At 41.9% G+C, this 14,371-nt stretch overlaps 1 protein-coding gene and 10 non-coding genes across 12 annotated transcripts; 1 reads left to right on the top strand and 10 right to left on the bottom strand.

Moving 5' to 3' along the window:
- Positions 1-9,201: 9,201 nt before the first annotated feature.
- On the top strand, positions 9,202-11,318 carry LOC133919710 (uncharacterized). Of its 2 annotated transcripts, none has more exons than XM_062364199.1 (3): positions 9,202-9,342; positions 9,749-9,897; positions 10,819-11,318. In XM_062364199.1, exons 2-3 carry the CDS (start codon positions 9,753-9,755, stop codon positions 11,079-11,081), a joined length of 408 nt encoding a protein of 135 aa, XP_062220183.1. In that variant the 5' UTR covers positions 9,202-9,342; positions 9,749-9,752; the 3' UTR covers positions 11,082-11,318. The 2 variants fall into 2 exon arrangements, with proteins under 2 accessions (XP_062220183.1, XP_062220181.1); XM_062364197.1 differs by having other exon boundaries at positions 9,202-9,352.
- Positions 11,319-12,071: 753 nt separating this feature from the next.
- LOC133920251 (small nucleolar RNA R160) lies at positions 12,072-12,148 on the bottom strand. The gene has a single exon (XR_009910065.1). It is a non-coding gene; the product is annotated as a small nucleolar RNA R160 (small nucleolar RNA).
- A 147-nt stretch (positions 12,149-12,295) lies between these two features.
- On the bottom strand, positions 12,296-12,375 carry LOC133920246 (small nucleolar RNA R160). Its single transcript, XR_009910060.1, has one exon. It is a non-coding gene; the product is annotated as a small nucleolar RNA R160 (small nucleolar RNA).
- A 176-nt stretch (positions 12,376-12,551) lies between these two features.
- Positions 12,552-12,628, bottom strand: LOC133920257 (small nucleolar RNA R160). Its single transcript, XR_009910071.1, has one exon. It is a non-coding gene; the product is annotated as a small nucleolar RNA R160 (small nucleolar RNA).
- Positions 12,629-12,772: 144 nt separating this feature from the next.
- LOC133920241 (small nucleolar RNA R160) lies at positions 12,773-12,852 on the bottom strand. The gene has a single exon (XR_009910055.1). It is a non-coding gene; the product is annotated as a small nucleolar RNA R160 (small nucleolar RNA).
- A 172-nt stretch (positions 12,853-13,024) lies between these two features.
- Positions 13,025-13,101, bottom strand: LOC133920248 (small nucleolar RNA R160). Its single transcript, XR_009910062.1, has one exon. It is a non-coding gene; the product is annotated as a small nucleolar RNA R160 (small nucleolar RNA).
- A 149-nt stretch (positions 13,102-13,250) lies between these two features.
- LOC133920243 (small nucleolar RNA R160) lies at positions 13,251-13,330 on the bottom strand. Its single transcript, XR_009910057.1, has one exon. It is a non-coding gene; the product is annotated as a small nucleolar RNA R160 (small nucleolar RNA).
- Positions 13,331-13,508: 178 nt separating this feature from the next.
- On the bottom strand, positions 13,509-13,585 carry LOC133920255 (small nucleolar RNA R160). The gene has a single exon (XR_009910069.1). It is a non-coding gene; the product is annotated as a small nucleolar RNA R160 (small nucleolar RNA).
- A 144-nt stretch (positions 13,586-13,729) lies between these two features.
- Positions 13,730-13,809, bottom strand: LOC133920240 (small nucleolar RNA R160). The gene has a single exon (XR_009910054.1). It is a non-coding gene; the product is annotated as a small nucleolar RNA R160 (small nucleolar RNA).
- Positions 13,810-13,992: 183 nt separating this feature from the next.
- LOC133920254 (small nucleolar RNA R160) lies at positions 13,993-14,069 on the bottom strand. Its single transcript, XR_009910068.1, has one exon. It is a non-coding gene; the product is annotated as a small nucleolar RNA R160 (small nucleolar RNA).
- A 146-nt stretch (positions 14,070-14,215) lies between these two features.
- LOC133920239 (small nucleolar RNA R160) lies at positions 14,216-14,295 on the bottom strand. The gene has a single exon (XR_009910053.1). It is a non-coding gene; the product is annotated as a small nucleolar RNA R160 (small nucleolar RNA).
- Between the last annotated feature and the right edge of the window lie 76 nt (positions 14,296-14,371).

Below are 14,371 nucleotides of genomic sequence, written 5' to 3'. Positions count from 1 at the left end.
TCATTTTTCAGAAAAATTTGAAGGTACATGCACCGAATTGTCCGGTGATCTAAATGATGCATACACCGAACTATTTAACAGAAGGACTATTTTTCTGGAGAAAATATGAGTTTAACTGATTGGATTGTTCGGTGACTTAAAGGACTTATCACCGAACTATTTAACAGAAGCTTGGTATTTTCAGAGAAAATGGATTATAAGTCACCGGATGGTCCGGTGACCACAGGAGATACACACCGGAGTAATTTCAGCAGAGAAGTTTTCAAGTGCTGAAGAAGGAAGATTAACACACCGGAAGGTCCGGTGATGAAGATAGTGCACACCGGAGTATTTTATGCGGAGAAGAAGTTTGGCACGGTCTGGCTCAGGATAACTCACCGGATAGTCCGGTGATGAAGAGGATGTATACACTGGAGTATCCGGTGTTCAGAAGAACTCTGAGTGGAGTTCTAACGGCTAGTTTCTGAGAATGTACACACCGGATGGTCCGATGCTTGTACCTCTGTTAACGCCGGATCATCCGGTGTTCACAGAATATTTGAGTCATTGGGATAACGGCTAGTTCGCGGGGTTGATACTATAAATACCCCTCCACTCATTCATTTGAAGGGGCTGGAGTCCAGAGAAGTTCATATACCCCTAAGAAGACATCCAAGCCATCCAAGAGCATAAAGTGTTCATCCAAGGCGATTAAGCACATTATTAGTGAGTGATTGGTGCTTATAGGCCTAGAGAGAAGAGTTGCTAGGTGCTGTAACCTAGAGTGCGAATAAAGGAGTGACCCGAACATGTACCAAGAGGTACGTCGGCACCTTGGAGTCTTTGTGACTCGCCGGTAACTTGTTGACCTTTTGACTTGGTGTGGAGAGGTGGCAAGAGGATTATGCGGGGACGTGGAGGCTCTTGTCTTTGTGACTAAAGCTCCAAAGTGAAGACGTCGTATAAGTGACCAGAAGAGAGGTTAGTGATGAGACCTTGCCTTGGTGGCTTGGTGGCTTGGTGGCTCATCGTGCTTGAGGCCTTTCCTTGGTGACTTGGTATCTTAAGAGCCGTGACCGGAAGAGACTTGGCGATCGGGAGCATATACTTTGTGGAGCTCCAACATGGACTAGGGGTGGCTTGTGTTCCACCGATACCATGGGATAAAAATCCTTCGGAACGAGTTTGTTTCTCTACCTCATTTACTTTTCTACGTTTACATATTTGTAATTTACCTTGCAATTATCTTAAACGGTAGAGTAGACACACTAGATAAGTCTAGAGCATATTTAGATATAAATTTGAGATAGGCTTATCTTGTGAAAGTTTTGAAGCCAATAGTTTTAAGTGTCCTACTTCACCCCACTCTTAAGACGTCCTTGATCCCCTTCACCAAGTACATCTTAGCCTTTTTTGAGGTTAGGATTGGTCCCCTTTATATCTTTTGATATCGAGTTCCTCATTATCATAAGAGACATGCAGTTGGACCGCTCTTACTTCTCAGAAAGTGTGTCATAAGTTTTCTTTAGTTCATCATAATTTTCCACGCAAATGCCGAGAGTAGTAGGAGCGTCAATCCTAAGTGCATAATCAAAGTCCAAAACTCCAATAACAACAATCACTTTATCTTTCCAAACGGGAAAGTTATTTCCTGTGAGTTGCTATATGTCGTCAATTATGACGGCAATAGAGGAAGCGTTAAGAGTTGGAGATAAAAAATTAGGTCAAATTAGAAATTTATCATAAAGAAAATTTTTTCACAAAAATAACTCTACATTGGTCTGATTAAAGTCATGCAAAATTAAAACTCTAATCTACATCACCGTTGGGTAGAAAAAGGTTGTTGCAAGGAAAACTATACTCCGGGAATCCTGACCTTGGATTAGGGGCTCGCGAAAAAGAATTTGAATAAACACATAAAATGATGCACAATTACAGTCAACTTTTGTCAGAAAGTAATTAGAAACCTACATCAATTAACCGTAAAATTCTCAAAAAATCTTCTTGTTGGTTCCAATTCGCTTCAGTGTGTTCTGAATTGCTTTAAAGTAGGAATTGAGTGGTTTGCTCTCTCCAACAAATGAGTATGTTGTTCTTACTTGTGCAATCACCTGCTCCGAAATGACGCCGGCATTGGCATATGGCTCCTAGAAGTGGGACCGGTGAGCGTGTACGCATGCAAGCTGCCGACGAAAACGATGGCAGGGATGACTGCCACAATCAGTTGCACGAGCCACCACACCGCGACAAACCTGACATCCAGCCCAGCCAGAAAAGTGGCGATGTAGTGGATGAAGTTGCTAACCTTCTCGCCGATGGCATCCTGCACGAGCAGCATGACGGTGGTGACATCGAACACGATGTCGCCCGTGCGTGTGTCACAGAAATGAGGTCGGCACAGTCGAGGTCATGAGTGGAGGTCGCGAGTCGGCCGCCGCCACGCCGAGCTACAGCTGGCTAAGCGAGCCATTGCAGTGGAGGCCACCGAGCAGGCCGCGCATGCGGCGAGAGGGAGAGCACATGTCCTGGTAACTCCACCCTCATGGGGGAGTGAAGTCTTCCATCGAACACTTGGTGGGCGCCACTCGTTTGATCCTGACGGTGTCGATGGGGACCGTGTGGTTGGCGTTCTAGTCGAGGGGTCCGGGGAGGAGCAACAGGTTGTTGCCATCATGGTAGATCCCAGACATCTCAGCCACATTACCTGTCAGCCCGCAAACAGGAATTTCGACGAGCAGCTTCTGAGTGGCGTGAGGCGTCACGTGGGCGAGCAGGGCGAGGGGGGTGACCTTGTCAGCACCGAAGGCGATGGAGACACCACGGTCATCGTTGTTCCCGCCGGAGCTGTTGTGGTGGATGACGAACGGCCCCTGCGATCCTTTGGTGACTGTGGTGGTGAACGCAGGCAAAGATGCAACTGCGATGGTGGACGCAGGTACAACAGCGGGCAAGATGCGGTGGAGGAAGAAGACGGTGGTGCAGCCATCTTCGCCGGAGACGAGGCGGGCACCCTGGATGTAGAGGAAGTGGGTGTGGCTGGGAAGGCGCTCAATGTTGATGGCGATGGTGTTCCGGATGAAGATGGGGGTGTATGTGGCTGAGGATGTGGTTGCGATGGTCTATGTAGGCACAGTAGTGGATGTCGACGTGACAACGGTGGATGTAAGCATGAGGGTAGTGGTTGTAGATGCGGTGGCATCTTGGTGGCTTCAATCTATGGTTTGTGCTCCTCCTTCTCTACCTCTGGCCTCAAGGAAGCTCTCAGCGCCTCCATCACCTCCTTCAACTTGTCTGCGGACTTGTTCATCCCATCCAGAATACGACTCTACTCCGCAAGCTTCTCCAGCATAACGACACATGGATCATCAAGCACCTTCTCCATAGCGTCGATTTCACAGATTGAACGGCTCTGATACTAATTGTCATGAACCCAATGGATCAAGCACACAGTCAACACCAGAACACCCAATTGCACAAGCTCGGTGATAGAATTAAGCAACCAATTCTGGTATACATTACGGAATACAGCTTCAAAGGAAGGGAACAATAATTCTAGACTGGGAAGTAGAGGAAGGGGACTGGGAATTAGAGAAGAGATCAGTAGGGGAAGAGGATCCAAGAGGGGAATTTAGAGGGAGGAGTTCTGTAGGAGGAGGAAGGTGACTATTCTGTTTGTTCTTCGTTGGTTTCTTCTGTTGGGCGACACTTGCTTATATACGGTTGTTGCCTCCCTTCAAGTGGGCCACAGATCCCTTTGCAGCCCAGCTCGAAAGCTTAGTCTAGGTCCGTAAGCACGTGTCCATAACAGGTTGGTGCACCGGACGCCCAGTGCCGCCGAGCGGACAGATAGAAACGAGACGGGCATGGCCTAGTGAATGCTTGGTGCGGGTGAGCCATGTGCACAAGATGGCTTTGGTTAGCAAGCCGAAGTCAAGGACGATGTGACCAACAAAACCTGTCACAGTCCTGATGGAATTGCCACCAACATTCGTCTCGTGCACTCGCTTGTGGATTTTCTTAATTATATATTTTTTAAATCCAAAACTTGTAAATATATATGTCTACTTTAAAATTTTGCAATTCTATACTACTATCACCTGGTGGAAGGGCAACAGGTTAAAACAAAATAAAAATGCAACATTCCAATATGCTCAAAATTTAAAAAACTATCAAAATACTCATGAAAAATGCTTTGTTTAGAGGATGCTATAATTGAAAGTGCATCTAGGCCCCCTAAGTGGGTTTTGGCTTATTGATGAAAAAACGATTAAAGAACTAACATGTTTTTCGAGTTATGAACAGGTTTAAGCATTAGTTGTGAAGATAAATGACGTTTGACGCCCGCCGAAACAAATGGAGAATCAACGAAGAGTACTCAATAGGATTTAAATTCTTTTACTTTTGAGATTGAGTCTAGGATAGCCGCTCTATTTAGAAGGTTGGATTTGATTGCTTGATTAATGTCTCAATGCTCAAGAGATCCTTTAGAACCACCTAGTTGAGAGACATATTCACTTACGGACACAAAATTCATTCTGAAAAACTTCACTGAGTCCGGAGTCTCCGGTGTTCACCGGATACTCCGGTACTCAGTATTCAGCCGGAGTTTCCGAGGTAGACTCCGGCAGAGAGTCTCGGTTACGGTTTATTCTTTTTTGGAAAAAGGCCGGAGTCTCCGGTGTTCACCGGATACTCCGGTAATTTAAGGGTTAACAGACCGGAGTCTCCGAGGGAGATTCCACCAGAGAGTCTCGGTTAAGTGTTTATTTTAATTAAAAGGGGACCGGAGTCTCCGGTGTTCACCGGATACTCCAGTGACTCCGGCAGAGACTCTCGGTTAGCGTTTAATCTTTTTGATAAAAGAAAAGAGAGACCGGAGTCTCCGGTGTACACCGGATACTCCGGTACCTGGAGAGGCCGGAGGGTCCGGCTGGTCTCCGGACTTAACGTTTTTGGAAGGACTGTCAGGACCGGAGACTCCGATAATTTAACAGAACTGTAACGGCTAGTTCTGACACGTTCTGTGACCGTTTTGACGCCGTTTTTGGATTTAGGGCCGAATACTCCGGGAAGTTCTGACAAAACAGTAACGGCTAGTTTTTGAGAGAGAGCTATAAATGCCCCATCACCCCATGGCATTTAGAGCTTGCTGTGGCTGGTAAACTTGAGACCTCTTGAGCATTTTAAGAGCATTTAAAGACCCTCCAACCACCTCTAATGCAAAGTTTGCAAATTTTCGAGAGTTTATGTTTGGAGAGAATACAAGCCACTTGAGCAATTGAGTTCTTCATCGATCATCTTCTGCAATCATCTCTCTTGAAACTTTGGGCTTCTGGAAGGAAAGGAGTCGCCCGTAGAGTACCCAAAACTTGTGGTGTGCCTCGGGTAGTTTGTAAACATCTTCGAATTGAGTAAGAATTTCTAGCTTGATCTTGGTGGTCGCTAGAAGAGGATAGGGTTGAAAAAGACGCTCTTTGTAAGCTCCTCAATGGAGACGTATGCACTTCTTTGTGAGTTGACCGAACTTCGGGATAAATTCACGTGTTCTTATTTGTGCTATTTAATTTGTCGTGTGAATTTTGTGACTTGTCATATAAATTGCTTTAGTGACAATCTTGCTAGTGTTAAGTGTTATTCTAGCTCTGTGATATCTAATAGACCTAGTATAAACTTTAGACTCTAGCTGTTATCTTTAATTCACATTTATTCTGAAATTCTCATTTATCCGCTGTTTTTAGTTTTAATTTTCAGAAAAGCCTATTCACCCCTCTAGGCACTTTCAATAATCTAACGCTTCAAAAAAAAAAAATTCCAACCCAAACATTCCATGTTTGCAATTTTTGGATTTAAAAATATAAAAATAAAAAGGTACTCCTCTCTCGAAAAAAATAGCGGTTCCATGCTCTCTTGGTACGCTTTCCTTTGCCGCGCACGTTGGTTTAGTTTAGTGCATGCCATGGATAGCCCATGCAACTTTGGTATGGTTTCCGTCAAAAAAAAAATTGGTATGGTTCAATTCGCGTTAATATCATTCCTTTTATTTAGCAGTGGATTAACTGCCGTTACTTAGTTCCGCGTAACACATGATTGAGCGACACGCACCAGTGCAACTATAAAAATACACTGAAAACAACAACAAAAGAGCACTGTGCGTAGCCTATCTCTCCTGTTAGCAACGCGCGCAGAGGATGATGGAGATCACCAGACGCGCGACGCCGTTCTTGTTCCTCGCTGCTCTGTATGGATGAGTGTTATTGGCGTAGTTGGCCTGGCTCTGAATCTACGTGCCTATGACTTCATTTTCCAGGAAATGCTCTCCTCGGGATTCGCAGCGGCGGCGACAGCACCCCCGGCGCCGCCTGCAGGAAGGTCCTCGACCCGCCGGGGGATTGCGACCATGAGTCGTGCAAGGCGGGGTGCTCGTTACGGTACCGCGGTCTCAGCGTGTGCGTTCCGCCGCTAGGGTGCCAGCGCACCTACTGCTACCCGCCGTCGCCGTCGCCGCAGCCGGCAGCGATGTAGCGCTAGCTGGGCAATGGATGTAGCCATTGCTCTTAGTCGATCTAGCTTGGGGCAACAGCAAGGTTTTTGTTTTTTGTTATTGGTAAAAAAAGGCATCAATAAAGATTAATTGTATCCGCTACACAAACTGCTCCGTGAGTTGTAATACCTCTCTAATTCCTGATTACCGCTAGCTTTTCGTGAACATTTTTCTGTCACGTGCGTTAGACTCGTTTTAGTAGGGCACTCGGCCAATCGATAGAGTCATGTACGATCCAGCTCGATCCATCTAAAAAGAGACTTTCCGGATCGATCTCTCTGAGTTTTTTTACAATGGTGTGTTTGGTTACTTTACCCAAATCGTATACGTGGGCTGAAAAATAAGTTAAAATGTAGCTTAATTTATTTATGATAAGTGATTGATATTAGTATTGATTTTGTTTGATAATCTTCGGTTTTGTATAAACTTTAATGTGCTGACTCTGGTGAACCCGAAACTTTTGTTCTGAACTTGAAACTTACGGGTGATTATCCAACATTCAGAGTTTTTTTGTCACCGAAGCTTTCGGTGTTTAATTTGGGTTGTATGAACTCAGAATTTCCGGTTTGGACCCAGAACTTCCGAATTGGTAGGAAAACTAATATAGAGAGCCCCATCCAAAAGTAAGTTCGGAACTTCCGAGTTTGGACCGGATGAAGTATGTTTGTCCTATGTTCATGATTCTTTTTAGAATGTGATTTCAATCGAGAATTTTGATTTTGTATTAACTGGATTTAGAGTTGAAAAAATATGTTTGCTTGTCTTATGATGTATAGGTAATGGATATAACTTGACGGTCAACAGTGGAATGATCGGGGCCAAGTGGGTGCTTGGTGTCATACGATCACCCAGCCGGAGTTAAGAGTGATCTTAGTTGTATACGTGTAAGTCAAGCAAAGCAAGATGGATGAAGACGGCGTATTGACAAAATCAAGCGAAAGGGATACCGGTGCGAGTGATAAGGTGGCCCGAGAGATTAGGAGTGGAAGAGATTTGCCAGCGGTTAAGATCGCAAGACGGAGTATACGTGTCAACATCGGGATGCTTTCTTGAGGTCGAGCAAGTGGCAGTGAGTCACGCTTTGAGAACCGGGCAAGGGGTTTCACAGTTTGATCTCAAAACCGTAGGGAGAATAGAAGTGCATATGGCATCATCACGAAGCTTGTGTCGAGGCGAAACTAAGTCATAAAGGCGCCATGATTGTTCGATAGATGGAGGAGAAAATAGACTAAAATAACATCGGTGATAGGTAGGAGTATACTACAAGGGAGATATTTTGGAAACAAACTAGAAAACTTAGAGGTTAAAAAATCTAAGCTATAAATAGAGGAGGAGGGCTAGTTGAGCTTATCGAATCAGCAACTTAAGCCTCTTGATCCATTCATATGAGAGCTTTGTGCTAGAGTTTTAGAGAAGAGGAAGAGGAATACTTAGCCTATGCATTAGGTTAGAGCTTTGTAAGGAAAAATCTTTATAGTCCACCTAAAATAGGATTGATTTTTGCAAGCAATGAAATTTATATTTACTCTTATGCTTGAATTCACCTCTTTCTAGTTTTTCTCTATTGGTTCTCTTACGAGTTTGCACCTTTTTCTAGTTTTCCTCTATTGATTCCCTTGCGAGTTTGCAAGTTTTTTTTCCTTCGGTTGCGATTTTTGTTTTTATGCTTAAGCTAAAATTTCTTACCTTGTTGGAATAGTTTTTCTCGTTACTAGAGGCATAAAATTCGCGTACAAACGTACACAATTAGATATTGAATTACATTGCCTTTTATCTATCAACTTGGAAACTATTTTCACCCGATGTTCATTCTTTTGATATTTAGGTGTTTCTTCTCAAGATTCAAGCCTTGTGTGAGGATTAGTTATGGATTGATATGCTATAAAACTTAGTGTTCTATTCTAATCATGAGACTCACAATTGATTGAATTTTCATATTTGGATTTTGAATTTTTGAATCGCAATTCTATTTAACTCAGAACTTCCAGTTCAACTCAGAACTTCCGATAGGTCAGAACTTTCGGATTCTACTCTGAATTTTTGGGCTCTTTTATTTTCGCTATGGTTTTTGTGTCTTGAGTTGCACTTTGTTGTGATCTATTTTTGAGGTACGTTGGGTGATAAAATAGGAAAAGATCATCTATTTTGAAAGAAATTATTGAGACATCTATTCACCTCCCTCTAGTCGCCGTTCTTGGTCCTACACAGACTGAGAGAAAGCAGACGAAGTGGGGTCATATTTGTTAAAAAAAAGTATTTGATTAGTTGTAGTTGTATGGATATATTGAACTGAGTTTGTGTTTGTGATTGGTTGCTCCTATAATAATAATTTTATGACACTAACAAGTGAGCTGCTTACATGAGTGGATGCAGTAGTATATATCTGTTGGGTCAAGCTACGGAGTGAAGCTTAAGGCCAAACAGAAGATTATATTTACATTTGCTGAATCAGACTGAAACAACAGATACAAACAATCAAATATATTTCTCTTTGAAATCATACGAATTCACCGAGCCAAACTATGATAAATTTTGAAAACCAAACACACCTCAAGTTTTTCTGGGCAAGTTGGGCTGTGTAAAAAAAACAAGCATGTAACTGGGCCGTATTAGGCCCTGGACGTGTGACCTAAGGCTTCTTTCGTTAAATACTAGTATCTGGCCCATTAAAGCATGGGCTGGGGTATTTCTACAACCTTTGTTTGCTCCCCATCTCTCTCGTGAGAAAGAAAAGACACATCCGTGTCGAACCTCGTCGAGACGTCGAATCGCCGGCGCCCCCGCCCCCGCCGCCGGTGAGGGAGAACCCGCCGGAACACCCAGTAATCTCGCGCCTACCTTCTTCTCTCTGCACCCTCCCATTCGATCTGTCCGCCCCTTGTGTTGTACCCGGTGTTTCGCTCTCCATGCGCCGTCTAGGGTTTCTAACCTTACCTTTCGAGGACGAGAATCCCCTCCGGGGAATTGGTGCAATCGCCAGTCGCTTGTGATTGCTGTGATTACCTTCGAATTTTAGTCTTGTTTTGCTTGTTGTTCGAAACCTCTGCTCTCTTACCAAGTTATAAAATGTAATCTTTGGATTAATCGAGTTTAGCGTAATCTAGAACATGATATACTGCCATCTTTGCGTCCTGCGTGTCGCAGGACTCGTTACGACTTAGATTATCGTATAGATCAGATGCTGTTTTGCTTTGTTGAGCTAACTTCGTTTGGGTCTCCTTGTTGCAGCGAGATGTCGGAATACAAGAACGTTGTTGGTGGGAAGCTGAGGCTCAAGGGGAAAGCGCTGGACGTAAAGGAAGGTGGAGTCAAGAAAAAGAAGAAGAAGCATCAACGCGAGGAATCATCTCAGATGGGGCACCACGAGCTTCACGAAGGTTTTGCTCATTATTACACTGGCCTGTTCTAAACCTAGGCATCTCCTGTTCAAATTTATGAAAGTTTGGACGTGTTAATGAGCATTATCATGTGCGTTAGAGGTGATACTGTTCGGTTGCTTTGTTGTGCACACACTAGCTGCTGATAATTTCTGGGTTCCTATGCTCTGAATAATTGATTTGGCTCGTTTCTTTGGTTAGTTAGTTGCTGAATTACCCTGTTTGTTTAAATGGCCTCTTTGTTATATATCAATATACGTCTCTGCCATCCAATACAGCAAATAGATTACCAATGCTTCTTACATGAATATTTGCTTGCTACAGATGCCACTTTGTTTCCCTATATACACTTGATCCAATCTTGTGTGTATTTTGGATACACTGGTTTGTAGGTTATAGATGCTGGGGGCAGCTGACTAGCTTTGTTCTTTGGCTTGATAATACCGTAATAGATAAAGGTCTTGGTGGCATTACTAGAGGGACTTGTTATTTGGAGTTTGTGCTGATACGCGTGGTTAGGTGCTATAATCAATGCAAAACAACCAAGGAGTCAGGTCATGTAACCCCTGTCAGTTAGTATGAGCACCTGCGATGGCTCCGTATTTGTTCAGAGACCCGACTAACGGTACAGTCAGATTTCCACTTTAGTGCTGTGACAGGACAGGAGATGATATTTTTCTCATGCTATTGGTTTTTTGATCAGTCTTTACTAAAATGATCTGCAAATTTGGGTGCATTTTGCTTTAACATAACGGTATGGTGATTTTCGCTGATTTTCTAAACTGTTGAGAGTGCTCACCATTTACTTGGCTTGGTACATTTGTCCTACAACTTGCTTGATTGTATACAACTTGCTTGAATCTAAAACTGCTTTCTACTGAATATACTTGCTTCATATCTAATTCAATGGTTACCCTTCAGGTGGAAGCTCTGAATTACCAGAGGATCCTAACAATGAGCCGACTGAAGCTGACAAGATGGGAGAGGAAGAAGGGAACCCACATCCTGACTACGATCATCTGACACCAGCCGAGCGACGTTACGTGGAACAGAAGCAGAAAATTGACATGCAGAAGCTGGCCAAAGTTGCCAACAAGTCGCACAGGGACCGCATCCAGGACTTCAACCAATACCTGGCAAACCTCAGTGAGCACTACGATATCCCGAAAGTTGGCCCTGGCTAACAGGGCAAAACCGAGTTTCACAGGAGCGCTTGTATGCTGGGCCTATCCATCCTTCTGTTAGCATGTTATGCATTATCCGTATGTTGTAAAACAATCGGTTGCCACCTGGGAGACAGCATTTTATTTCAAAACCATGTTTCAAGTATTCTGATTGTGTGCTTGTAAATTTGAGGCCACATTCGGTCTCCATCTTGCCCCTTTCAGTTTAATGGTTTAATTTAGACGCTGTTGTTTACAGTTGACTTTCCAGGGAACTCGTTACTTTCAATAAATTGACAGAGGCAAAGAACAAACGAAACTATATGCTACAGATTGGTGCAGAATCTTTTTACAAATGTCAGGACAACTCAGCCATTATGATAAGGCAACATAAATTAGATGTTGCACAAATTGTACACCAGGCTAGAGTAAAAATAAAGAAGTACAATATCGTCTCTGAACATTTTGATCTGAGGCCTCAACTAGAGCAACCTAGTTTCCCCTTGTGTCCATTGCAGATTTGCAGAGTTGTGACTTCGTGCATCAGGCACAGACAAATAACCCTTTTGTCAGTCTGCTGCAAAACTTGTCATGAATTACAAAATACAGATCATTTAAATGTTAATTAGTTGAAACATTTTATCGAAACTCCAAATAACTATCATTCTTTGGCAATATCAGTCATTTACTTCAAAATAACCATCAACCAAAGAAAGCCATTCTGGAAAAGTAAAGAAGCAAAACAGTACCATCTGTATACCGTTCACAGATAACACATCAGAACCAGAAAGGATGAAACAGAAATGATGATATAGCCCTGAAGCTCGCATATTTGTCCACAAGACCGTTGAAAAACCTAAAATTTGCTTGAGACGAGGAGCCGAATTAGGCAAGCATGCCAACATGTTCATTCACAACAAACTCATGCCGAATATATGACAACAATACTATCGGATACCGAACTGGAAGGCACAAACTGCACGAGCTTCCATAGGAATATGATGTATATGAAACCATCAGAGAACTTAGAAGACCATGAATGGATGTATCAACATCAGATACTTCAGATCATATGACCTCATGTTGCTTCTTGAAATCTTGAACACTACGAGTTTGCTCAAGCATAATTAAGAAATACTGTAAATATATAGCACCACACACAAAAAATAATGAATACAAAGATGGACATAATTAAGTGTGATTTGAATTAGCTAATGTAGCACATTGGTAGAGGAAGCAATCAGAGAACTTTGAAGACCATTAATGGATGTATCAACATCAGATACATCAGATTATACGAACTCCTCGTTTTGCTTCTTGACATCTTAAACACTTCGGCTTTGCTCAAGCATAATTAACAAATACTGTAAATCTATAGCACCACACAAAAAAAAAAAAAAACTCATGCCGAAGGTATGACAACAATACTATGGGATACCAAACTGGAAAGCACAAACTGCAAGAGCTTCCATAGGAATATGATGTATATGAAACCAGCAGAGAACTTTGAAGACCATGAATGGATGTATCAACATCGGATACTTCAGATCATATGACCTCATGTTGCTTCTTGACATCTTGAACACTACGAGTTTGCTCAAGCATAATTCAGAAATACTGTAAATATATAGCACTACACAAAAAAAATGAATACAAAGATGGACATAATTAAGTGTGATTTGAATTAGCCAATGTGGCACATAGGTAGAGGAAGCAATCAGAGAACTTTGAAGACCATTAATGGATGTATCAACATCAGATACTTCAGATCATATGAACTCCTCATTTTGCTTCTTGACATCTTAAACACTACGGCTTTGCTCAAGCATAATTAACAAATACTGTAAAACTATAGCACCACACATAAAAAAAAACTCATGCCGAAGGTATGACAACAATACTATGGGATACCAAACTGGAAAGCACAAACTGCAAGAGCTTCCATAGGAATATGATGTATATAAAACCATCAGAGAACTTTGAAGACCATGAATGGATGTATCAACATCGGATACTTCAGATCATATGACCTCATGTTGCTTCTTGACAACTTAAAACACTATGAGTTTGCTCAAGCATAATTAAGAAATACTGTAAATATATAGCACCACACACAAAAAAAAAATGAATACAAAGATGGACATAATTAAGTGTGATTTGAATTAGCCAATGTAGCACATAGGTAGAGGAAGTAATCAGAGAACTTTGAAGACCATTAATGGATGTATCAACATCAGATACTTCAGATCATATGAACTCCTCATTTTGCTTCTTGACATCTTAAACACTACGGCTTTGCTCAAGCATAATTAACAAATAAGTACTGTAAATCTATAGCACCACACACAAAAAAAAAAAATCATGCCGAAGGTATGACAACAATACTATGGGATACCAAACTGGAAAGCACAAACTGCAAGAGCTTCCATAGGAATATGATGTATATGAAACCAGCAGAGAACTTTGAAGACCATGAATGGATGTATCAACATCGGATACTTCAGATCATATGACCTCATGTTGCTTCTTGACATCTTGAACACTACGAGTTTGCTCAAGCATAATTCAGAAATACTGTAAATATATAGCACTACACAAAAAAAATGAATACAAAGATGGACATAATTAAGTGTGATTTGAATTAGCCAATGTGGCACATAGGTAGAGGAAGCAATCAGAGAACTTTGAAGACCATTAATGGATGTATCAACATCAGATACTTCAGATCATATGAACTCCTCATTTTGCTTCTTGACATCTTAAACACTACGGCTTTGCTCAAGCATAATTAACAAATAAGTACTGTAAATCTATAGCACCACACACAAAAAAAAAAAAAAAAATCATGCCGAAGGTATGACAACAATACTATGGGATACCAAACTGGAAAGCACAAACTGCAAGAGCTTCCATAGGAATATGATGTATATGAAACCAGCAGAGAACTTTGAAGACCATGAATGGATGTATCAACATCGGATACTTCAGATCATATGACCTCATGTTGCTTCTTGACAACTTAAAACACTATGAGTTTGCTCAAGCATAATTAAGAAATACTGTAAATATATAGCACTACACAAAAAAAAATGAATACAAAGATGGACATAATTAAGTGTGATTTGAATTAGCCAATGTGGCACATAGGTAGAGGAAGCAATCAGAGAACTTTGAAGACCATTAATGGATGTATCAACATCAGATACTTCAGATCATATGAACTCCTCATTTTGCTTCTTGACATCTTAAACACTACGGCTTTGCTCAAGCATAATTAACAAATAAGTACTGTAAATCTATAGCACCACACA

Source organism: Phragmites australis, chromosome 5, assembly GCF_958298935.1.
Source record: "Phragmites australis chromosome 5, lpPhrAust1.1, whole genome shotgun sequence".
NCBI classification, from domain to species: domain Eukaryota; kingdom Viridiplantae; phylum Streptophyta; class Magnoliopsida; order Poales; family Poaceae; genus Phragmites; species Phragmites australis.
Note: the sequence above shows the minus strand (reverse complement) of the source record. Positions and strands in the feature narration are given on the sequence as shown.